The 23,554-nt window shown below is 39.4% G+C and overlaps 1 protein-coding gene across 1 annotated transcript in view; it reads left to right on the top strand.

Moving 5' to 3' along the window:
* The window catches only part of LOC125128403 (phospholipid-transporting ATPase ABCA3-like), a 165,099-nt gene extending 148,770 nt beyond the window's left edge, over nt 1-16,329 (top strand). The window contains exons 28-29 of the mRNA XM_047782758.1: nt 14,841-15,028; nt 15,500-16,329. Of these exons, the coding sequence (XP_047638714.1) occupies nt 14,841-15,028; nt 15,500-15,725 (414 nt within the window). The 3' untranslated portion in view covers nt 15,726-16,329. The remainder of the gene's footprint in view (nt 1-14,840; nt 15,029-15,499) is intronic.
* The last annotated feature ends 7,225 nt before the right edge of the window (nt 16,330-23,554 follow it).

Raw genomic sequence — 23,554 nt, 5'->3', positions numbered from 1 at the left:
TGAAAATACTGACGGAATTAAGAACTGATATGTACAGTGGTGCACATTACTTTAGAAAGGAATTAGAGGCAACAGGATTAAGATGGCAGAATAGAAGGACTGGAACTCAACTTCTCTCCTAAAAACAACAAAACTAACAACTAAAGACTGAGCAACCTCCACCCAAATGGACCGGAAACCTTAAAAAAGATACCCTACTCCAGAAGAAAAAGAGGCCACATCAAGAGGTAGGAGGGGCTATTTCACGATATAAATAACCCCATACCTCCCAGGTGGGAAGCTCCACAGACTGAAAACTAACTGGTTCAACAGAGATTCACCTCAAGGAGTGAGAGTTCTGAGCCCCACATCAAACCCTCACGTGTGGGGATCCAGCACTGGGAGAAAGAGCCTTTGGAGCATCTGGCATTGAAGGCCAGTGGGGCTTGGGCACAGGAGCTCCAGAGGACTGGGGGAAACAGAGACCCCGTTCTTAAAAGGTGCACACGGACTTTCTCGTGCACTGGGTCCCAGGGCAGAACGAGGTCTCCAAAGGAATCTGGGTCAAACCTGACTGCGGTTCTTGGAGGACATCTTGGGAAAACAGGGGTGAATGGTACTTGTTGTGAGGGAGGGAGAGTGAAGGCAAAGCTGTCAGGAATATTTAGCAGCGTGCCTTTCTCTGGAGGTGGCCATTTTGGGAAAATCTGGCCCCACCTGTCAGTCAGCGCTGAGAAGCCCCCAGGGCAAACAACAACCCAGGTGGGATCACAGCCCCGCCCCTCAGTAAACAGGCTACCCAAAGACCCCTCAGGCACACAGCAGCCTCTAGTCCCATCCAGAGACTAAGCCCCACCCACCAGAGGGATTAGAATCAGCTCCACCTACCAGTGGGCAGGCATCAGTCCCTCCCATCAGGAAGCCTACAGCAAGCCCCCCATACTGACTTCAGCCACAAAGAGGGAAGACACCAGAAGAGAGGCTATGACCCTATTATCTGTAAAAAGGTCACCACACCAAAAACCTATAAAAATGAAAAGACAGAGAACTGTAACTCAGGTGAGAGAGAAAGGAAAAACCCCAGAAAAACAGCTAAGTGATCAGGAGATTCTCAGCCTCCAAGAAAAAGACTTTAGATTGTTGATGCTGAAGATGATGCAAGACATTGGAAATAAACTGGAGACAAAGATGGATAACTTACAGGAAACACTAACCAAAGAGATACAAGATATAAAACTTAAACAAGAAGAGATGCAAAATACAATAACTGAAATAAAAAATTCACTAGAATAAAATAAAAAAAATTCACTACAGGCAGCTGACAGCAGAATACAGGAGGCAGAAGAACAAATAAGTGAGGTGGAGGACAGATTAGTGGAAATTACGCATGCAGAACAGAAATGAGAAAAAAGATTGAAAACAAATGAGAGTCTCAGAGAACTCTGGGACAACGTGAAACGCAACATCCATATTATAGGGGTACCAGAAGGAGAAGAGAGAGAGAAGGGGACAGAAAACATATTCCAAGGGATAATAGCCGAAAACTTCCCTAACATGGGGAGGGAACCACTCACTCAAATCCAGGAAGCACAACGAGTACCATATAAAATAAACCCAAGGAGGAATATACCAAGACACATGTTATTCAAACTGACCAAAATTAAAGACAAAATCTTGAAAGTAGCTAGGGAAAAGAAACAAGTAACATACAAGGGAACCCAAATAAGGTTATCAGCAGATTTTTCAGCAGAAACTCTGCAAGCCAGAAGGGAGTGGCATGATATACTTCACGTGATGAAAGGAAAAAACCTCCAAGATTAATCTACCCAGCAAGGCTCTCATTTAGATTTGAAGGAGATATCAAAACCTTCACAGATAAGTAAAAGCTGAAAGAATTCCACAACACTAAACCAGCCTTACAACAAATACTAAAGGAACTTCTCTAGGAAGAAAAGGCAAGACAGCAACAGGAAACAAAAATTCCACAAATGATAAGGCTCACCAGTAAAGGTATATATACAATAAAGATATGAAATCATCCATGCACAATTACACCACCAAAATCAGGAATCATGAGAAGAAGTGGGTACAAATGCAAGACACTGGAGATGAACTTTCAATTAAGAGAACAACAACTTAAAACAATCTCGTATACATATAGACTCTTATATCAAAATTTCAGAATAACTGCAAACCAAAAATCTAAAATTGATACACAAACAAGGAATCTCTGGAGAAGAAATATATCTCATAGTAAATAAGTGCATAATCCACCATGAAGGGGGTCATTTGACATCATTCTTGAAATGCTGAAGTCTTCTTATATCTTATTCTGATTTCTTCTCCATCAAACAATTTATGATAATTATAATTAAATAATGCAACTGTACAATTAAATAATACAGTTCTACAATTGTATTATTAATAACCATTTCTCTCCATGGTACAATGTAAGGTCTATAATGTCTTGTTTATCACATCACCTAGAATGGCGTAATGCCTATATTGAAGAATCAATAAGATGTAACAAATTGTGAGGACATATTTATATAGTTACACTGTTTTTTGACCAATTTATGCATTTTATATTTTACTTATTTTCAGAGGGTATATTATTTTTGTTATTCTTACCAGTTAAGTTATTCTTTTTATTATGCCATATAAAATATTTAATGGTATATAAGACTTTCTTTATAAATTTTAGTTGCATAATATACACAATTTTAATATAATGCTAATTTTTAAAGAAAAATTGAATGTAATAGATAATACTAAATAGTAAAGATAAAAGCCATACAAAATGGGATAAAGTATAGATTTCCTATTTGTCTCAGCATATTTTCCATTCCACTTCTCCAGAGGGAGTCACTTAATCTGTTTCTTAAGATCCATGATATAATAATCTGTGTGAATGTAACTGTGTTTAAACATATGTATTTTATTCTGTTAAAAAAAAATAAAAAAACAGAAAAGAATTAGAAACCTACAGAGGAAATAAGAAAAATTAGAAATTCATCTTCAAAGACAAAAGCTCAGTTAAATGCATTGAAAAGCAGAATGATGGAGCCTGTTCAAGAAAACTTCATTCTGAGCAAATATATTCTCCCCCAACTTCATGATTTACATTTTCTGCTGTGTTAGATCCACTGTCCGTGGTCCAGAAATCCACATCTAATGTGCGGATATTAAACTGTGTGACTGGAGTTCCCATTGTGGCGCAGCAGAAACGAATCCGACTAGGAACCATGAGGTTGCAGGTTCGATCCCTGCCCTTGCTCAGTGGGTTAACGATCTGGCATTGCCGTGAGCTGTGGTGTAGGTTGCAGATGTGGCTTAGATCCTGCATTGCTGTGGCTCTGGTGTAGGCCGGCAACTACAGCTCCAATTAGACCCCTAGCCTGGAAACCTCCATATGCCAAGGGAAGCAGCCCTGGAAAAGGTAAAAAGACAAAAAAAATAAATAAAATAAAAATGGAAGCAATATAAGAGATCTATGGGATAACATAAAGCAGACCAACCTACACATAATAAGGATTCCAAAAGAAGAAAAAGAAAAGGGGATTGAAAATATATTTGAATAAATCATGGCTGAAAACTTTCCAAATCAAAAAGAAACAAATATTAAGACACAGGAAGTGAGGGCCCCAAACAAGTTGAACCCAAAGAGACCTACACTGAGACATAAAAAAAATGGCAAATGTTAAAGATAACAAGACGATTCTAAAGACAGCAAGAGAAAAATAAATAATTATAAGAAAACTCGCTCAAGTCTATCAGCTGATTTCTCTGCAGGAACACTGCAGGCCGGAAGAGAGGGGTAAGATATAGTCAAAGTTCTAAAAGGGAAAATTCTGTAGCACAGAATACTCTACCCAGCAAGATTATCATTTAAAATAGAAGGAGAAATGAAGAATTTCTCCAGGAAACAAAAACTAAAAGAGTACAGTAATATTAAGCCCATTCTAAAAGAAATACTGAAAGGTCTCCTCTAAACAGGAAAGGAGTAAAAAGATAAAGGATGAAGGAAATCACAATTAGAAGTAATCATTTTAAAAAACCAGTATACAAATATAAAGGGAAAAAAAAGAAATTCTATTTGTGAAAGTGATAAATAAACACAAAGAATAGCAAAAAGCTAAACAGGAAGATAAAAGGAGTCAAAATTATAAGATGCATGGCAGGAAAATAAAAAATCTACAAACTGGATTTCCCACTGTGGCTCAGTGTTAAATCCAACTCATACCCATGAGGTTGAAGGTTTAATTCATGACTGGGCTAAGTGAGCTGAGGATCTGGTGTTGCCCTGAGCTCAGATCTGTGTTGCTGTGGCTGTTGTGTAGGCTGGCAGCTGAAGCTCTCATTTGACCTCTACCCCCTAGCCTGGGAAGTTTCATATGCTGTGGGTGCAGCCCTAAAAAGCAAAAAAAAAAAAAAAAGGAAAGAAGGAAGAAAAAAATCTACAAACCCACAGCTAACATCATTCTCAATGGTGAAAAGCTAAAAGAATTCCCACTAAGATCAGGATCAATACAAGAATGTTCACTCTCGCCACTTCTACTTAACATAGTTTTGGAAGTCCTAGCCAAGGCAATCAGAGAAGAGAAAGAAATAAAAGGAATTCAAATTGGAAAGCAAAAAGTAAAACTCACTGTCTGCAGATGACATGAAAATCCTGAAGACACTACCAGAAAACTGTTAGAGCTCATCAGTGAATTTGGTAAAGTTGCAGGATACAAAATTAGTACACAAAAATTGATTGCATTTCTAGACACTAACAGTGAAAGATCAGAAGGAGAAATCAGAGGAACAGTAACATTTACCGTTACATCAAAAAAAATTTTTAAATACCTAGGAGTAAACCTACCTTAAGAGATAAAATACCTGCACTCTGGAAACTATAAGATGCAGATGAAAGTAATCATAGGTGACACAAATAGATGGAAAGATATACCATGCTCTTGGATTAAAAGAATCAATATGGTCAAAATGAGTATATTACTCAAGGCAATCTACAGATGCAATGCAACCACCATGAAATTACCAATAGCATTTTTCAAAGAACTAGAACAAAATATTTTAAAATTTGTCTGGAAAAACCAAAGACCCTGAATAGCCAAACCAAACCTGCTAAGAAAAATGGATCTGGAGGGATCATGCTCCCTCACCTCACAAGATACTACAAAGTTATAGTCATCAAAACAGTATGGTACTGGCACAAAAACATAAATATAGTGGGTTAAGGATCCAGCGATGCCGTGAGCTGTGGAGTAGGTCACAGAAGCGGCTCAGATCTGGCATTGCTGTGGCTCTGACATAGGCTGGCAGCAACAGCTCTGATTAGAGCCCTAGCCTGGGAACCTCCATATGCCATGGGTGCAGCCCTAAAAAAGGTCAAAAGACAAAAAACAAAGGAAAAAAAAACAAATGGGACCTAATTATGCTTAAAAGTTTTGCATAGCAAAGGAAACCATAAACAAACAAAAGATAACCCACAGAATGGGAGAAAGTATTTGTAAATGAAGCAACTGACAAGGGATTAATCTCCAAAATCTCAAACACCTCCTGCAGCTCAATATCAAAAAAACAAACAGCCCAATAAAACAAATGTGCAGAAGATCCAGACATTTCTCCAAAGAAGAAATTCAGATGGCCAAAAGATACATGAAAAGATGCTCAATATTACTAATTACTAGAGAAAGGCAAATCAAAACTACTATGAGGTACCACATCTACTATAAGAGAATGGCCATCATCAAAAAGTCTATAAAGGAGTTCCTGTCGTGGCGCAGTGGTTAACGAATCCAACTAGGAACCATGAGGTTGCGGGTTCGGTCCCTGCCCTTGCTCAGTGGGTTAATGATCCGGTGTTGCCTGTGAGCTATGGTGTAGGTTGCAGACGCGGCTCGGATCCCACGTTGCTGTGGCTCTGGCATAGGCCGGTGGCTACAGCTCTGATTGGACTCCTAGCCTGGGAACCTCCATATGCCACAGGAGCGGCCCAAGAAATAGCAAAAAAAAAAAAAAAGTCTATAAAAAATAAATGTTGGAGAAGATGTGGAGAAAAGGGAACCCTCTTACACAGTTAGTGGGAATCTACACTGGTACGACCACTACGGAAAACAGTATAAAGGTTCCTCAAAAAATTAAAAATAGAACTACCATACAATCCAGCAGTCACACTCCTGAGCATCTATACAGATAAAACCATAATTTGAAAATGTTTATTGTAGCACTATTTACAGTAGCCAAGACATGGAAGCAACCTAAATGCCCATCAACAGAGAAATGGCTAAAGAAGATGTGATACATATATACAATGGAATATTACTCATCCGTTAAAAGGAAAAAAAATAATGGCATTTGCTGCAACATGGATGGACCTAGAAACCATCACACTAAGTGAAGTTAGCCAGTCAATGAAAGACACACATCATATATCACCTATATGCAGAATCTAAAAAAAAAAAAAAGGATGCAAATGAACTTATTTGTAGACCAGAAACAGACTTACAGACTTTGAAAAACTTACAGGTGGGGGAATGGGAGGGATGAAAAACTTGCAGGTGGGGGACTGGGGGTTTGGGATTGGCATATGCACACTGAGGTATATGGAATGTTTAGCAGACAGGGACCTGCTGTATTGCATAGATAAATCTACCCAATATTCTGTGATAACCCATGTGGAAAAAGAATCTGAGAGAAAATGGGTATGTGTATATGTATGACTGGGTCACTTTATTGTACTGCAGGAATTATTACAACCTTGTAAATTAACTATAGTCAATAAAAACTTTTAAAAAAAGAAAAACGGGGCAACCACAAATCAAAACCAAACATTACATTCACAAAAACTAAAAAGAAGAGGATGCAAGCATAAAATAGGAAATCACTCAACAAAACTGAGAAATGAACAAAGGAGAATCATAGAATCAACTGGAAAACAACATTTAAATGGCAATGAAAATATATATTTTTCAATAATAAACTTAAATGTCAATGGACTGAATGCTCCAATCAAAAGACATGGAGTATCAGGCTGGACTGAAAAAAAAAAAACAAGAGCCTACAATATGCTGCCTACAAGAGACACCTTAGGGCAAAGGACACACAGAAATTGAAAGTGAGAGGATGGAAAAAGACATTTCATGTGAATGGAAATGACAGGAGTGGGGGGTTGCTATACTCATATGAGACAAAATAACTTTAAAGGTCACAGACGATAAAGGACACTATTTAATGATGAAAGGCTCAATTCAAGAAGAGGAATTTATACTCATCAATATATCTACCCCTAACATAGGAGCACCCAAATATATACAACAAAAGTAACAAACATAAAAGGAGAAATTGATAGAAAGGCAATAATAGTAGGAGACTTTAACATCAATGTTTAGATCCTCTAGACAGAAAATCAACCCGGCAACAGAGATACAAAATGATGCAATAGAAGAGTTAGACTTAATTGTTATTTTCAGGATGTTACATCCAAAAAACTCAAAATATACATTATTTTCAAGTGCACATGGAAGATTCTCTAAGATTGACCACATATTGGACACAAATAAGTGTACAGAAATTATTTCAAGCATCTGCTCTGACCAGAATGGCATGAAACAAGATATGAACCACAAGGGAAAAATGTGAAAAACCTGACTACATGGAGACTAAACAACGTACTACTAAAAAACCAGTGGGTCAATGAGGAAATCAAAAAGGAAATTAAAAAATATCTCAAGAGGATTTCCCGTCCTGGTGCAGTGGAAATGAATCCAACTAGGAACCATGTGCAGGTTCGATCCCTGGCCTCATTCAGTGGGTTAAGGATCTGGCATTGCCATGAGCTGTGGTGTTGGTCGCAGACACAGCTTGGATCTGGCATTGCAGTGGCTCTGGCATAGGCCGGCAGCTACAGCTCCGATTCGACCCCTAGCCTGGGAACCTCCATATGCCACAAGTGTGGCCCCCCAAAAAAGCCAGAACAAACCAAAAAATACCTCAAGACAAACAATGAAAACACAACTATTCAAAATCTATGGGACACTGCAAAAGCAGTTATTAAAAGGAAGTTCATAGTGATACAGGCTTTCCTCAAAAAAGTAAAAATCTCAAATCAAGGACCTTAACCTACCACCTAAATCAATTAGAAAAAGAAGATCAAACAAAACCAAAAGTCAGCAGAAGGAAGGAAATCATAAACATCAGAGAGGAAATCAATAAAATAGAGATTAAAAAACAATAGAAAAAAAATCAATAAAGCCAAGAGCTAGTTCTTTGAAAGGGTAAACAAAACTGACAAACTTCTGGCCAGACTCACCAAGAGAGAGAACCCAAATAAACAAAATAAATGAAAAAGGAGAGATCTCAATAGATACTGCAGAAATACAAGAAAACCTAAGAAAATACTACAAACAATTATATGCCAACAAATTTGAAAATCTAGAAGAAATGGACAACTTTCTAGAGATACACAGCCCAACAAAACGGAATGTAGATAATTTGAACAGACAGATCACCAGAAATGAAATTGAATATGTAACAATAACAAAAAAAAAAACTCCCTGAAAACAAAAGTCCAGGACCATATGGCTTCACAGGTGAATTCTACCAAATGTACAAAGAACTTATAACCATTCTTCTTAAAATCTTCCAAAAGATTGAAGAAGGAACACTCCAAAGACATTCTATGAAGCCACCATCACCCTAATGCCAAAACCAGACAAAAATACTACCAAAGGAGTTCCCAGCATGGCACAGCAGAAATGAATCCAACTAGGAACCATGAGATTGTGGGTTCGATCCCTGGCCTTGCTCAGTGGGTTAAGGATCCAGCATTACCGTGAGCTGTGGTATAGGCCACAGACACAGTTTGGATCCGGTGTTGCTGTGGCTGTGGTGCAGGCCAGCAGCTGTAGCTCTAGTCGGACCCCTAGCCTGGAAACCTCCATATGCCATGGGTGCGGCCCTTAAAAAAAAAAAAAAAAATGAAAAAAAATATACTATCAAAAAGACAATTACAGTCCAATATCTTTGATGAATATAGATGCAAAAATTCTCAACAGAATCATAGCCAGCTGAATCCAACAACACAAAGATCATACACCACAACCAAGTGGGAGTCATCCAAGGTTCACAAGGATGGTTAAGCGTGTAAATCAGTCAATGTCATATACCACATTAACAAATGAAAAGTTAAAAACCACTGATCATCTCAACAGATTCAGAAAAAGCATTTGACAAAATTCAATATCCATTTATGATAAACAATCTTACCAAAGTGGGTACAGAAGAAGAGTATCTTAAAATAATCAAAGCCATTTATGACAAACCCACAGCTGAAAGCCTTCCCACTAAAATCTGGAACAAGACCAAGATGCCCACTCTCACCACTTTTATTCAAATAGTATTAAAGTCATAGCCACAGCAATCAGACAAAAGAATTCAGTTATCCAAACTGGAAGAAGTAAAGTTATCAGTATATGCGGATGACATGATATTATATTTAAAAAACCTTACGGACTCCACACAAAAACTATTTGATCAATGAATTCAGCAAAGTATCAAGATGAGATTAATATTCAGAAATTGGCTGCATTTCTGTATACTAGCAATGAAATATTAGAAAAGGAGTATTAAAAACAATCCCTTTTATAATCAAAAAATAATAAATACCTAGGAATAAACCTGACTGAGGAGGTGCAAGACTTATACATTGAGGACTATAAAACAGTAGTCAAGGAAATTAAAAATGATTCAAAGAAATGGAAAGATACCTCATGCTCCTGAATTGGAAGAATATTGTTAAAATGACCATATTGCTCAAAGCAATACACATATTTAATGTGGCCCCTATCAAATTACCCATCACATTTTGCACAGAGAACAAACAATCCAAAAATTTATGCAGAACCATAAAATACAGAGAATGGCAAAAGAAACCCTGAGGGGAAAAAACCAGGAGGTATAACTCTTCCAGACTTCAGAAAATATTACAAAGCCACAGTAATCAAGATAGTGTGGTACTGATACCAAAACAGACATATGGATTAGTGGAACAGAATGTGAACCCAGAAATAAACCCAGACACCTACAGTCAATTGTTCTTCGACAAAGGAGGCAAGGATATAAAACGGGTAAAAGTCTCTTCAGCAAGTGGTGCTGGAAAAACTGGACAGCTGCCTGTAAATCAATGAAACTAGAATACACCTTCACACCATACCCAAAAATAAACTCAAAATGGCTTAAAGACTTAGACATAAGACACGATACCATACAAATCGTAGAAGGAAACACAGGTGAAACATTTCCTTTTTTTTTTCTTTTTTTTTTTTTCTTTTCCCACTGTACAGCTAGGGGGTCAGGTTATCCTTACATGTTATACATTACAATTACATTTTCCCCCCAGCCTTTCTTCTGTTGCAACATGAGTATCTAGACAAAGTTCTCAATGCTATTCAGCAGGATCTCCTTGTAAATCTATTCTAAGTGGTGTCTGATAAGCCCAAGCTCCCGATCCCTCCCACTCCCTCCCCCTCCCATCAGGCAGCCACAAGTCTCTTCTCCAAGTCCATGATTTTCTTTTCTAAGGAGATGTTCATTTGTGCTGGATATTAGATTCCAGTTATAAGTGATATCATTTGGTATTTGTCTTTGTCTTTCTGGCTCATTTCACTCAGGATGAGAGACTCTAGCTCCATCCATGTTGCTGCAAATGGCATGATGTCATTCTTTTTTATGGCTGAGTAGTATTCCATTGTGTATATATACCACCTCTTCCGAATCCAATCCTCTGTCGATGGACATTTGGGTTGTTTCCATGTCTTGGCTATTGTGAATAGTGCTGCAATGAACATGCGGGTGCACGTGTCTCTTTTAAGTAGAGCTTTGTCCGGATAGATGCCCAAGAGTGGGATTGCGGGGTCATATGGAAGTTCTATGTATAGATTTCTAAGGTATCTCCAAACTGTTCTCCATAGTGGCTGTACCAGTTTCCATTCCCACCAACAGTGTAGGAGGGTTCCCTTTTCTCCACAGCCCCTCCAGCACTTGTTATTTGGGGATTTATTAATGATGGCCATTCTGACTGGTGTGAGGTGATATCTCATGGTAGTTTTGATTTGCATTTCTCTTACAACCAGCGATGTTGAGCATTTTTTCATGTGTTTGCTGGCCATCTGTATATCTTCTTTGGAGAACAGTCTATTCAGGTCTTTTGCCCATTTTTCCATTGCTTGATTGGCTTTTTTGCTGTTGGGTTGTATAAGTTGTTTATATATTCTAGAGATTAAGCCCTTGTCGGTTGCATCATTTGACACTATTTTCTCCCATTCTGTAAGTTGTCTTATTGTTTTCTTTTGGGTTTCCTTTGCTGTGCAAAAGCTTTTCAGTTTGATGAGGTCCCATGGGTTTATTTTTGCTCTAATTTCTATTGCTTTGGGAGACTGAAACATTTTCTGACATCAAACGTACAAATGTTTTAAGCCAACAGAAATAAAAACAAAAATAACCCAGTGAGACCTAATCAAACTGACAAGCTTTTGCACAGCAAAGAAAACCATTAACAAAAATGAAAGACAACCCATAGAATGGGAGAAACAACCACCCACTTGAAAAAATGGTCAGAAGACCTAAATAGACATTTCTCCAGTGAAGACATACAGAGGGCCAGTATACACATGAAAAGATGCTCAACATCACTAATTATCAGAGAAATGCAAATCAAAACTACAATGAGATACCACCTCACACAGGTCAGAATGGCTAACATTAATAAGCCTAAAAATAAAAAATTCTGGAGAGAGTGTGCAGAAAAAGGAACCCTCCTTATCTGCTGGGGGAGGGGGGGAAGTAAAATGGTAGAACCACTATGGAAAACAGTACAGAGTTTCCTAGAAAATTAAATACAGAAATATCATATCCAGCAGTCCCATTCCTGAGCACATATCCAGGCAAAACTGTAATTCAAAAAGGTACATACACCCTTTTGTTCACTGCAGCACCATTCACAATAGCCAAGACAGAAACAACCTAAATGTCCATCAACAGATGAATGGATTAAGATGTGACAGGATAATGTGAGAAAAAAAGAATGTACACATGTATGTGTAACTGGGTCACCATGCTATACAACTGAAAACTGACAGAACACTGTAAACCAGCTATAATGGAAAAAAATAAAAATCAGTATATATAAAAAAAAGATGTGGCACATATACACAATGGAATACTAATCTGCCATTTAAAAAAACCAATGAAATAATGCCATTTGCAGCAACATGAATGCAACTAGAGATTCTCATATGATATTGAAGACAAATATGTGATATCATTTATATGTAGAATCTAAAATATGGCACAAATGAACCTATCTACAAAAGAGAATCAGACTCACAGACATGGAGAACAGACTCGTTGTTGCCATGGGTGAGGGATGAGGGAGTGGGAGGGACTGGGAGTTTGGGATTTGTAGATGTAAGCGATTACATTTAGAATGGATCAGCAACCAGGTCTTACTGCAGAACACAGGGAATTCAATCTCTTTTTGACAGAACACAATGGAAGATAATATGAGAAAAAGAATGTACATACATATGTGACTGGGTTATTTTGCTCTACAGCAGAAAAGGGCACAATATTGTCAACTATAACTTTTAAAAAGTAAAAAAGGGAGTTTCCATTGTGACTCAGCAGGTTATGAACCTGATTAGTATCCGTGAGGATACAGGTTCGATCCGTGGCCTTGCTCAGTGCATTTAGAATCTGGCATTCCCATGAGCTGTGGTGTAGACTACAGAGGTGGCTTGGATCCTGCGTTGCTATGGCTGTGGTGTGGGCCAACAACTGCAGCTCTAATTCGACCCCTAGCCTGGGAACTTCCATGAGCCAAGGGTGCAGCCCTAAAAAGAAAAAAAAAAGTAAAAAAGAGGGAGGAAACACAAATACATTGAAAATAAATTATAAGAAACACAAAGTACTTGATTCAATTCTATGCAAATAAAACTTAAATATTTAATAAAACTAATTTTCTAGCTACATTTTCTAGCAAACAATTAAAACTGACCTCAGGAGTTCCCATCATAGCTGAGTGGTTAATGAATCCGGCTAGGAACCATGAGGTTGTTGGTTCGATCCCTGGCCTCGCTCAGTGGGTTGAGGATCCGGCGTTGCCATGAGCTGTTGTGTAGGTCCCAGACTTGGCTCGGATCCTGCGTTGCTCTGGCTCTGGTGTAGGCCGGTGGCTACAGCTCTGTTTCAAACCCTGGCCTGGGAACCTCCATATGCCACGGGTGCAGCCCAAGAAAAGGCAAAAAGACACACACACAAAAACAAAACAAAAAAACCTTACCTCAGAAAAATAGAAAACTGAAACAATCACAATTCTATAGATGACAGAAAAAATTGTCAAAGATTTACCCTTTAATGAAGTAAAATAAGATTATATTTTATGGCTGAGCAATATTTTGGTGTTTTGATATACTACATCTTCTTTATCCATTCATCTTTATCCATTCATCTGTCAACAGATGCTTAGGTTGTTTCCATGCCTTTGGCTACTGTAAATAATGCTGCAATGAACATAGGTGTGCAGATATCTTTCTGGGCTAGTATTTTCATTTCCTTTGGATAAATACCCAGAAACTGAATTGCTGAATCATATGATAGTTCTATTTTTATCTTTTGAGGAACCTTCATACTGTTTTCCATAGGGGCTACACAAATTTACATCTTCACCAGCAGGGCACAAGGGTTCCCTCTTCTCCATATCCTTCCCAGGATCTGTTCTCTCTTACCTTTTCTATACCAGCCATTCTAACAGGTATGAGATGTGGTTTGACGTGTATTTCCCTGATCATTCGTGATGCTGAATACTTTTCATGTACCTGTTGGCCATTTTTATGTCCTCTTTGGAAAATTTTCTATTCAAGACCTCTGCCTGTTTTTTTTGTTGTTGTTTTTGGTTTTGGGGGTTTTGTTTGTTTGTTTGTCTTTTTGCTATTTCTTGGGCCACTCCTGCGGCATATGGAGGTTCCCAGGCTAGGGGTCCAATAGGAGCTGTAGCCACAGCCACAGCAACGCGGGATCTGAGCCGTGTCTGCAACCTACACCACAGCTCACGGCAACGCCAGATCCTCAACCCATTGAGCAAGGCCAGGGATCAAACCCGCAACCCCATGGTTCCTAGTTGGATTCGTTAACCACTGAGCCACAAGGAGAACTCCCCCTCTGCCCGTTTCTAAAATCAGAATGTTTGTATTTTTGTTGTTGAGTTTTATGAGTTCTTCATATATGATGGATATTAACTCTATCAGATATATAATTGCACATATTTTCTCCCATTTGGTAAGTTGCCCTTTTATTTTATTGATAGTTTCCTTTGCTGGTCCGAAGCTCTTTAGTTTAGTATAACATGTTTATTTTTGGATTTATATATCTATACATATGAATATATTATCATTTTTATCTGTGGGAGAGTTGGCCTGATAGAAGTTACTTGCCATTATTGGAAGTGAAATCCTGTACATTCTTTTCATTAATTTAATAAAATGGCTCTTTCCCAATGGTATCTGAATAGGCAACTTCATCTAACAAAAAACTATCTTGGGTACATGGTAGTGCACAATAGATAATGTGTTGAAAATTTCTGTAAGGGGTGTTAGTATACCATTTTATTATAATGGGTTCCAGCTGTAAAGATTCTCTAGACTGAGAAAAAGAAAGAATCCTTTCTGGGAGCTCTATGGGTATCATATCTTCTTGCCAGCCTGGGCTAAAAACTTCAGGTTTTCTGTCTAATCCATATAACTGTATGTTCAATGGAATCGTTGACTTGGGCCTATTGCTTATGAATTACCCTCTTAATTCAGGTTAGGTCAAGAATTGGCTATTGTCCTCAAGCTGACACCATGCTGAACCACATGACCGGTCGGGAATTGCTAATCATGTATGCCAGGCTGTGGGGGGTCCCTGAGCCAGACATTTCCATGTATGTGGAAGCATTTTTGCATTCAATGCACATCGAAGACCATGCTGACAAGCTGGTCCACACATACAGGTGAGACATTATGCCGCTGTATTGATTAAGCTGCCTACTGCCCACCTGGGTTTCTCCTGTTTCCAATGAATACCTGTAAATTTAACCTGACAACTCTGTCACACAGAGGCAATGACTATGGAATATACTTATGTCCTGTCAGGAATAATGTAGATTACATTTGTATGAAGTCAACCTTTATAGACATGAGTTGTAAACTTTGCATTTCAAGGAAGAGCACTTTCATCCCTACATCCCTATGGTTCTTTATCTCCTCAAAATAAAAATATTTCACAAATAATTGCTAAAAAAAATTAATTATCGAAAGAAAGTCATTTCAATAACAATGAGTTGATACATAACACTTGGACTTGGGTCTACCGCTTTGTGATTCGTGTAACATCAGCATTGTGGATATAGGAACTAATTCTATCCTACGAATTAATAATGTCTATACCCTTATTTCTTCTTTCTTCTTTCTGTAAAATAAAGTGGAGGAAACAAACGTAAACTGAATACTGCCATTGCCCTAATGGGAAAGTCCTCAGTTATCTTCCTGGACGAGCCATCTACTGGCATGGACCCAGTAGCCAGGCACCGGCTCTGGGACACAGTTACATGGATATGTAAAACTGGCAAAACTATCATCATAACTTCCCACAGGTATGACCTACTAGGAGACTTGGTTGACAGTTACAAGAGTCTAAGAGGAAATTAGTTGGAGCCAGGAATACGGGTCAGTGAACTTGTCTAAGTATGTGAAATACGCAAGAGGAATTGTGAGCAGATACTGATTCCTATCTAAAACCAAGCATCCTCAGTGGAGTTCTGGAATCCAGGCTCAACAGAAGATAGGAAGTTAGGGGACTGTTCTCATTGTGAATTTAGCAATCAACTTCTTTGAATGTTAAAACCTGCTCTTCACAAATATTGTCTTACTAATGATCATCGGCAATACCAAGCTCTCCTCCTCTGATGAGTGTTACCTTATGATCATAGCTGTGTTTCAAAATACAGAATTCGCCCTCTGAAAGCGAGTTTCTTCAGCCATATATTCCTTTGTGCCCCTAGCATGGAAGAATGTGAGGTCATTTGCACCAGGCTGGCCATCATGGTAAAAGGGAAGTTCAAGTGCCTAGGCAGCCCTCAGCACCTCAAGCACAAGTTTGGTAATATATATAATCTGACAGCAAAGATTAAGATTGACAATAATGAAGATAAACAAAAAGAGTTCAAAGACTTCATTGCAACAACTTTCCCAGGTAATATACGTAGGGCTGACTTATGAAAACGGTGTTAAAGTCACATATGTTGTTTTGCTCCATGTACTCAATAACTTTTTCCCATGAGTTACTGATGTTTATTGAGCATTTGCATTAGGCCCCTTTTTGAAAATAATTTTCTGCGAATTTATCCCTAAATATGCTAAAATGCTTCCTCAAAATAGCAGGGGGTTCTCACTAGTCTCCTGTAGGAATCATCCAGTAAGATAAACCTGTTCAGGTTTATTCATCTAGGGTTAAATTACTGAGGTTAAATCTCAATTTTTTTAATCCTTGATTATTTTTACGGTTTCTCCTTCTTTTTGAACATGTAGCCTCTGCCCTTTCCCTGATTTCTGACCAGGCAATGTTTATGAAATGCAAACCCCCTTTTCTGCTTTCAAGGAAATAGTCTAGATGTGTGACATAGAAATTAACTATTCTACTTTTGTATACTAACTTCAGTAAGTGCCCCTCTGTGCCTATACTAAACTAATTTACAGCCAGCTTCTATTTATTTCTACTCCACTACATTATTCTAATAATTAAGCAAAGACATGGTAAGTCTTTTAATAATTTTGACTGGCTTATTCTCTAACTTGAATGATTGCTTTATCAACAGTGTGGTGGCCAGATGGCCAGAATGCAAGATTAAAAGCATGGAGGCTATAACAATGATAAAGCAATAAATGACACTGGCCTGTACTAAAGAAGTGACATAAGGAAGGGAGAGGAAGAGGGAGTTCCCATTGTGACTTAGCAGAAACAAACCCAACTAGTATCCATGAGGATGCAGGTTCAATCCCTGGCCCCACTAAGTGGGTTAAGGATCCAGCATTGCTGCAAGCTGTGGTATAAGTCACAAACGTGGCTTGGATCTGGTGTTGCTGTGGCTATGGCCCAGGCCAGCAGGTGTAGCTCTGATTCAACCCCTAGCCCGGGAACTTCCATATGCCACACTTTCAGCCCCCCAAAAAAAGAATGGAGAGGAACAAATGATAAGAAATATATGTATATGTGTGTGTGTATTGGAATATATTCCAATGCCATATATATATATTGGAATGGGCAACCCAAGAGGAGGAATCGTTATGTAGAAAAGATAATTAATTCAGTATTAATTATACCTAGAAATTCAGATAAAGATGTCCATCAGACAATTGAATATTTAATTATCCATTCATATAATAAAACTTAAGGAGTACTTACTGTGTGCAGTGTTGAAGATACTGTATTAACCACACAGAATCATATAGTGAGCCACTCCAACGACCTACTCAACCTGAAGATGAGAGAGGACACAAAAAACTGAGGACAAACTTGTCTTAAAGGAGGTTAAAATAACGTTCCATGTGAGAAAAAGAATGCATATATATGTTTGTGTGTGTATGTCTGTGTGTCTGAATGACTGGGTCACTTAGCTGTACAGCAGAAACTGACAGAACATTGTACATCAACTATAATGGAAAAAAATCTTCTAAGTCAAAACAAGAAAATGGAGTTCCCACTGTGGTGCAGTGGGTTAATAATTCAACATTGTCTCTTGTGGCAGCACAGGTTTGATCCCCAGCCTGGTTCAGTGGGTTAAGGATCTGGCATTGCTGCAGCTGTGGCTGGGATTCAATCCCTGGTTCAGGAATTTCTATATGCTGTGGGTACAGTCACAAGGAAAATTTAAAAAAAAAAGAAGTGAATACCATAGCTTGAATATAAAACTACATATGGAAGGTCACTGATTTGGCAATCCTGCCTCATATAATCCTTGAGCAAATTAGCTGTTTCAAGTAAAACTTCCCCAGTTAGAAAAAGCAGAATAGAAAGGAACAAAAGATTATCCAAGAAAAGAGAAAACAAGGAAATATAAGATGTGAAGGGACACAAATATACATTTGTCTAAAATTATTCATAATAATTGCAATATTATTTTAACTGAATGCTTCTCTGTAGTGAAAAAGAATTTACGAGACCATGGGTTATTTTTAAAAGACCACAAGGAAAATAGTTCCTCTTTCTACAGCATGGCAGAAATACTCTCAGAAAGGTAACAGTGCTAAAATAAAAATACTGGAAAACAAAGTAAAATTGCTTTTAATTATTTGCTTAGGCTCAGGAGAAAAAAGTGATAAAAAAAATTCAAAGAACTAAAACAGACCAGAAAAAAATTGTCAAGCTGAAACCTGATAGTGACAATAATAAAAATGAAAAAGTTGGTTTGTCTTGAAGCAAATTCTAATACCAGTATGGAGAAAAGAGGTAAAACTTTGGACCCTCTGCAATGTAAGAAAAGCTTAACCTAAGATTGTCACAGTAAGCAAGGACCTTCAAAAATGAACAGATGCTCTGGTTTCCAATCCATCATGTAATAATACGGTAGGGAAGTGACACTCTGTCCGAGTAACAAGTAAAAAGCCTAACAAAACTGAAAAATCAGCAAATCTTCTAGGATGTGAAAAAGAGATAACAGAGAAGCCAATGCAGACAATAATGGAGAGATGGGTACATACAGAGGATTGTGCCTTAACCAGAGAAGAAAATGACTAGCAGATACCTCGAGGGGAACCAGTGCCAGGATAGAAAAACCTGAATTGTAATTGCATTGCTGGAGACAACACTGTGTGGACAACTACAAGAGGGAACAACTCCAGGGCACCTGGTCATAGGGGTTTCCCACATATTGTGACATTTACCTTTTAGGACACTGACCAGGTTACCAAAGTAAATATCAGGAAAAGGCCTTTGGAAGGCCTACCCGCAGAGGAAACCAGTTAACTAGAGGCTAACTGCCTAGGGCACTGTCAGAGCCTAAATGACCTCAGAGAAATTCCAGCCAACTCTTAGCCATCTTGTTCCACAAAAGAGGGGAGAAGAAAAAAAAAAAGAAGAAGATCTTGTAAACTTCAGAGTTCAGAGGTATAGGCTCACTGAGTAACTGAGATGTAACTACAGGCTACAGAACCCTTCCCAGCCTCCCATGCCTCACCAGCAGATTACTAAAGGCCTGTCTACAGCAGTTCTTTTTTCCCCAGGAAGTCTAAGTATCCAAAAAACTACCAAGAACACCAAAAGGCAAGAAGCACAATTCGAAGGCATAAAGCAATATCAGAACCAGACATGGCAAGGATGTTGGAATTATCAGTCCAGTAACTGAAAACAGCTATGACTGATATACCAAGGGCTATAACTAATCAACTAGACAGCAGCCAAAAATAAATGAGTAGGGGGAGGATGAAGACGGTGGAGGAGCAGGACGTCACGCTTGTCTTCTCCCACAAGCACATCAAAAAACAACATCTACATGTAAAACGACTTGCACAGAATATCTACTGAATGCTGGAAAAGAACTTAAACCTCAAAAAAGGGCAAGCCTCTTGACATACCTCCGTAGAGCAAAAGACAAAAAAAGAGAAAAGGAATCAGGAAGAGACGCGCATTCCTGAGAGGGAGCATTCCCGTGAAGAAGGAAAGGAACCTACACCCCGGGAAGCCACCTGACCGACCCGGAGATCAGTCAATATGGGGGGACCTCAGAGTCACTGAGAAAAGCACAGCAGCTGGACTGAGGAGGGCAATGTAGAGTGAGAGCCACAGAGACCATCTGCACCACTGCCTGAGACGCCCAGGCGGGGGCTGGCTGCCGAGCCTCAGGCCCTGGAGGTGAGTTCTGGGGAGAGGACTAGGGCTGGCTGTGTGGGGAAAGCCTGAGAGGCTAAGGAGGGGTATGCCCCAGGTGGGGAAGCAGGGTGCTATGGGCTGAGGAGTAGAATGCCATGGCAGGGGGAAGCTGCGAGGACGTCTGGGCCCGGAGGAGAAGCAAGGCGCTGTTGTTGGGGAAGGCGCGAGGAGGTGGGGCGGAATGCCATAGGAGTCTCCCCATGCACGTGTGCTCGGGCTCTCAGAGGGCAGGACGCCTCCAGTGCAGGCTATGGGTGGCAAGAAGCCACTTGCTTGGGCTAAGGGAGACTGGGCACTTCTTGTGCAGGCTACGGGTGGCCGGGCCCCTCTTGTGTGGGCTAAGGGCAGCAGGGGGCTAAATGCGATGTGGTACCTCTTGTGTGATCTACAGGCAGCAGGGAGGAACCATGGAGGTCATCTCAGAGGCCAGAAGAAGGCGTGGCCTGCCTCCATTGGGGGGCTATGAGTGGGCTCCACCTGCAGCCCCAGTCACCTCAGGGGTAGGCAAAAAAAGAGGGCACTGCAACCGAGCACCACACGTTGTTGTTCTCACTCCGCTGGGAACACACCTGCCCTGCAGCTGCCACTGACAAATGCTATGAGCAGGGCCCAGACACTTGATCACTGTCACTTCCCAGGATCTTGCAACTAAGAGCAGCCTGTGCAGCACCTCCTGCATGGGCTACATGGGATGGGGTGCTTCTTACGTGGAATGCAGGTGGTGGGGGCAAACCACCACATTTATCACTGACTCCAGAGGTGGGTATGGCCCCCTACCACTGAGGGTCCATGAACAGGCACAACTTATGGCTCCAATCACCTCCGAGGAGGACACTGCAATCTAACACTACCTGTTGTTGCTCTCACTCCCCTGGGAACTCACACACCCTGCTGCTGCCACTGCCAAATGCTTCGGGCACCTCGTAAATCTGCCTAAGGCTCATCATCACTTCCCAGGGCCCTACAACTAGGAGTAGCCTGTGCCACCTTCCTGCAGGTCCTTGCTGCTGTTAAGAGCCCAGCAACCACGCACAGACTACTAGCCCTACCTACTGCCTCCTTCTCCCTGGAAACACACTCAGCACCCTGGGGATAACAGCCTGCTCGCAACAAAGAAAGAGACCCAAATATCCAAATTGCCATGCCAAAAATAAATAGCCCCCCACAAAATACAAAGGGGTGCTCTTGCATAGAGGTAGCCCTACAAGACTACATTTGGCTTCCCTAAACTCAGAGAAAAAAGAAAACATAAGCAAGGCGAAGAAGCTTAGGAACCATTCGCGGTTAAAGGAACAGAATTCGCATGAAGCAGCAAACAATGAAACAGACCTCTGCAATCTGACAGACACCAAGTTTCAAAAGGGAGAGAGTGAAAATACGGAAGGAATTAAGGCTGAATATCAAGGAATTAAGAGTGGTATCAACAGCAATACAGTTTATTTTAGAAAGGAACTAGAAAACATAAGGAACATAGGAAAAATTAGAAAATTCATTTGCAGAGATGATGAATGAATAATTCAGAGGAACAAATTAGTGAGCAGAATGAATAATGCAGAGAAATGAATTAGTGACTTGGAAGGTAGAGTAATGGAAATCACCCAATCAGGACAGCAGACAGAAAACCAAGTGAAAAAACACGGAAGCAAAAAGAGAGATCTATAGGGTAATATAAAGTGGGCCAATCTACACATAATAGGAATTCCAGAAGAAGAAAAGGGGATTGAAAATATATTGTAAGAAATTATGTCTGGAGTTCCCGTCGTGGCGCAGTGGTTAATGAATCCGACTAGGAACCAGGAGGTTGCGGGTTCGGTCCCTGCCCTTGCTCAGTGGGTTAAGGATCCGACATTGCCATGAGCTGTGGTGTAGGTTGCAGATGCGCCTTGGATCCCGAGTTGCTGTGGCTCTGGCATAGGCCAGTGGCTACAGCTCCGATTGGACCCCTAGCCTGGGAACCTCCATATGCCACGGGAGCGGCCCAAGAAATAGCAAAAAGATTTAAAAAAAAAAATTATGTCTGAAAACTTTCCAAATCTAAAGGAAACTGATATTAAGATATTAAGGAGGCACAGATGGCCCCAAAAAAGTTGAACACAAATAGGCCCACACCAAGACATATTATAATAAAAATGGCAAAAGTTAAAGAGAGGATTCTAAGGGCAGAAAGAGAAATACAAAGTGTTAATTATAAGGGAACACCCATAAGGCTATCAGCTGATTTCTCTACAGAAACACTACAGGCCACAAGGGAGTGGCAAAATATATTCAAAATTGTGAAAGGAAAAAATCTGCAGCCTAGAATACTCTATCCAGCAAGAACATCATTTAAAAGAGAAGGGGAAATAAAGAATTTCTCCAATAAACAAAAGCTAAGAGACTACAGCAATACTAAACCCATTCTAAAAGAAATACTGAAAGGGCTTCTCTAAATAAAAAAAAAAGAACTAAGAAGAAATAGGATGGAGAAACCACGATTGGAAAGCAATCACTTAAATAAGCCAGCATACAGATCTAAAACAAGGGGGGAAAAAAAAACTACTGTAAAAGCAATGATAAACACAAGGAACAGCAAAAGGATACACACGAAGATGTTAAAAAAGGACTTCAAAATCATAGAATGTGGAGAAGGAAAGTGAGAAAATCTATACTCCTTTTTTTTTAAAATAATGTGTTTGAGCCTATATGACTATCAGGGTAAAGCAAAAGATACAGGAAAGGGTTAACATACTTAAAAAACAGGGCAATCACAAATCAAAACCGAACATTACATCACAAAAACTAAAAAGTACACGAGCATGAAATAAATGGAAATCATCTGACCAAAAAAAGAAAGGAAGAAAGGAAAAACTAATTAACTGGAAAACAAGGTTTAAAATGGCAATAAATACATATCTATCAATTACTTTAAATGTTAATGGACTGAATGCTCCAATCTAAAGACAGAGTGACAGACTGATAAAAAAGCAAAAACTTACCATCTGCTGTCTACAAGAGACTCACCTTAGGGCAAAGGACACATACAGACTGAAAGTTAGGGGATGGGCAAAGATACTTCATGCCACTGGACAAGACAGGAAAGCAGGAGTTGCAATACTCATTTCAGACAAAATAGACTTTAAAATGAAGGCCATAAAGAAAGACAAAGAAGGACACTATTTACTGGTAAAAGGATCCATTCAAGATGAGGATATTACAATGGTCAATGTATATGCCTCTAATATAGGAGCACCCAGATACCTACAACAAATACTAACAGACATAAAAGGAGAAATTGATGGGAATACAATCATAGTAAGAGAGTTTAACACCCCACTCACATCAACAGACAGATCCTCTAGACAGAAAATCAATAAAGCAACAGAAATCCTAAAAGACATAGTAGAAAAAATTAGACTTAATTGACATTTTCAGGACATTCCATCCAAAAAAAATCAGTATATACATTTTTCTCAAGTGCACTTGGAACATTCTCAAAGATCAATCACATACTGGGGCACAAAGCTCACCTCAACAAATTTAAGAGTATAGAAATTGTTTTAAGAATCTTCTCTGACCACAATGGCATGAAACTTAAATCAACCACAGGAAAAGAAATGAGAGACTAAACAACATG

Source organism: Phacochoerus africanus, chromosome 5, assembly GCF_016906955.1.
Source record: "Phacochoerus africanus isolate WHEZ1 chromosome 5, ROS_Pafr_v1, whole genome shotgun sequence".
Taxonomy (NCBI): domain Eukaryota; kingdom Metazoa; phylum Chordata; class Mammalia; order Artiodactyla; family Suidae; genus Phacochoerus; species Phacochoerus africanus.
This window is presented reverse-complemented; position numbering and strand designations above follow the sequence as displayed.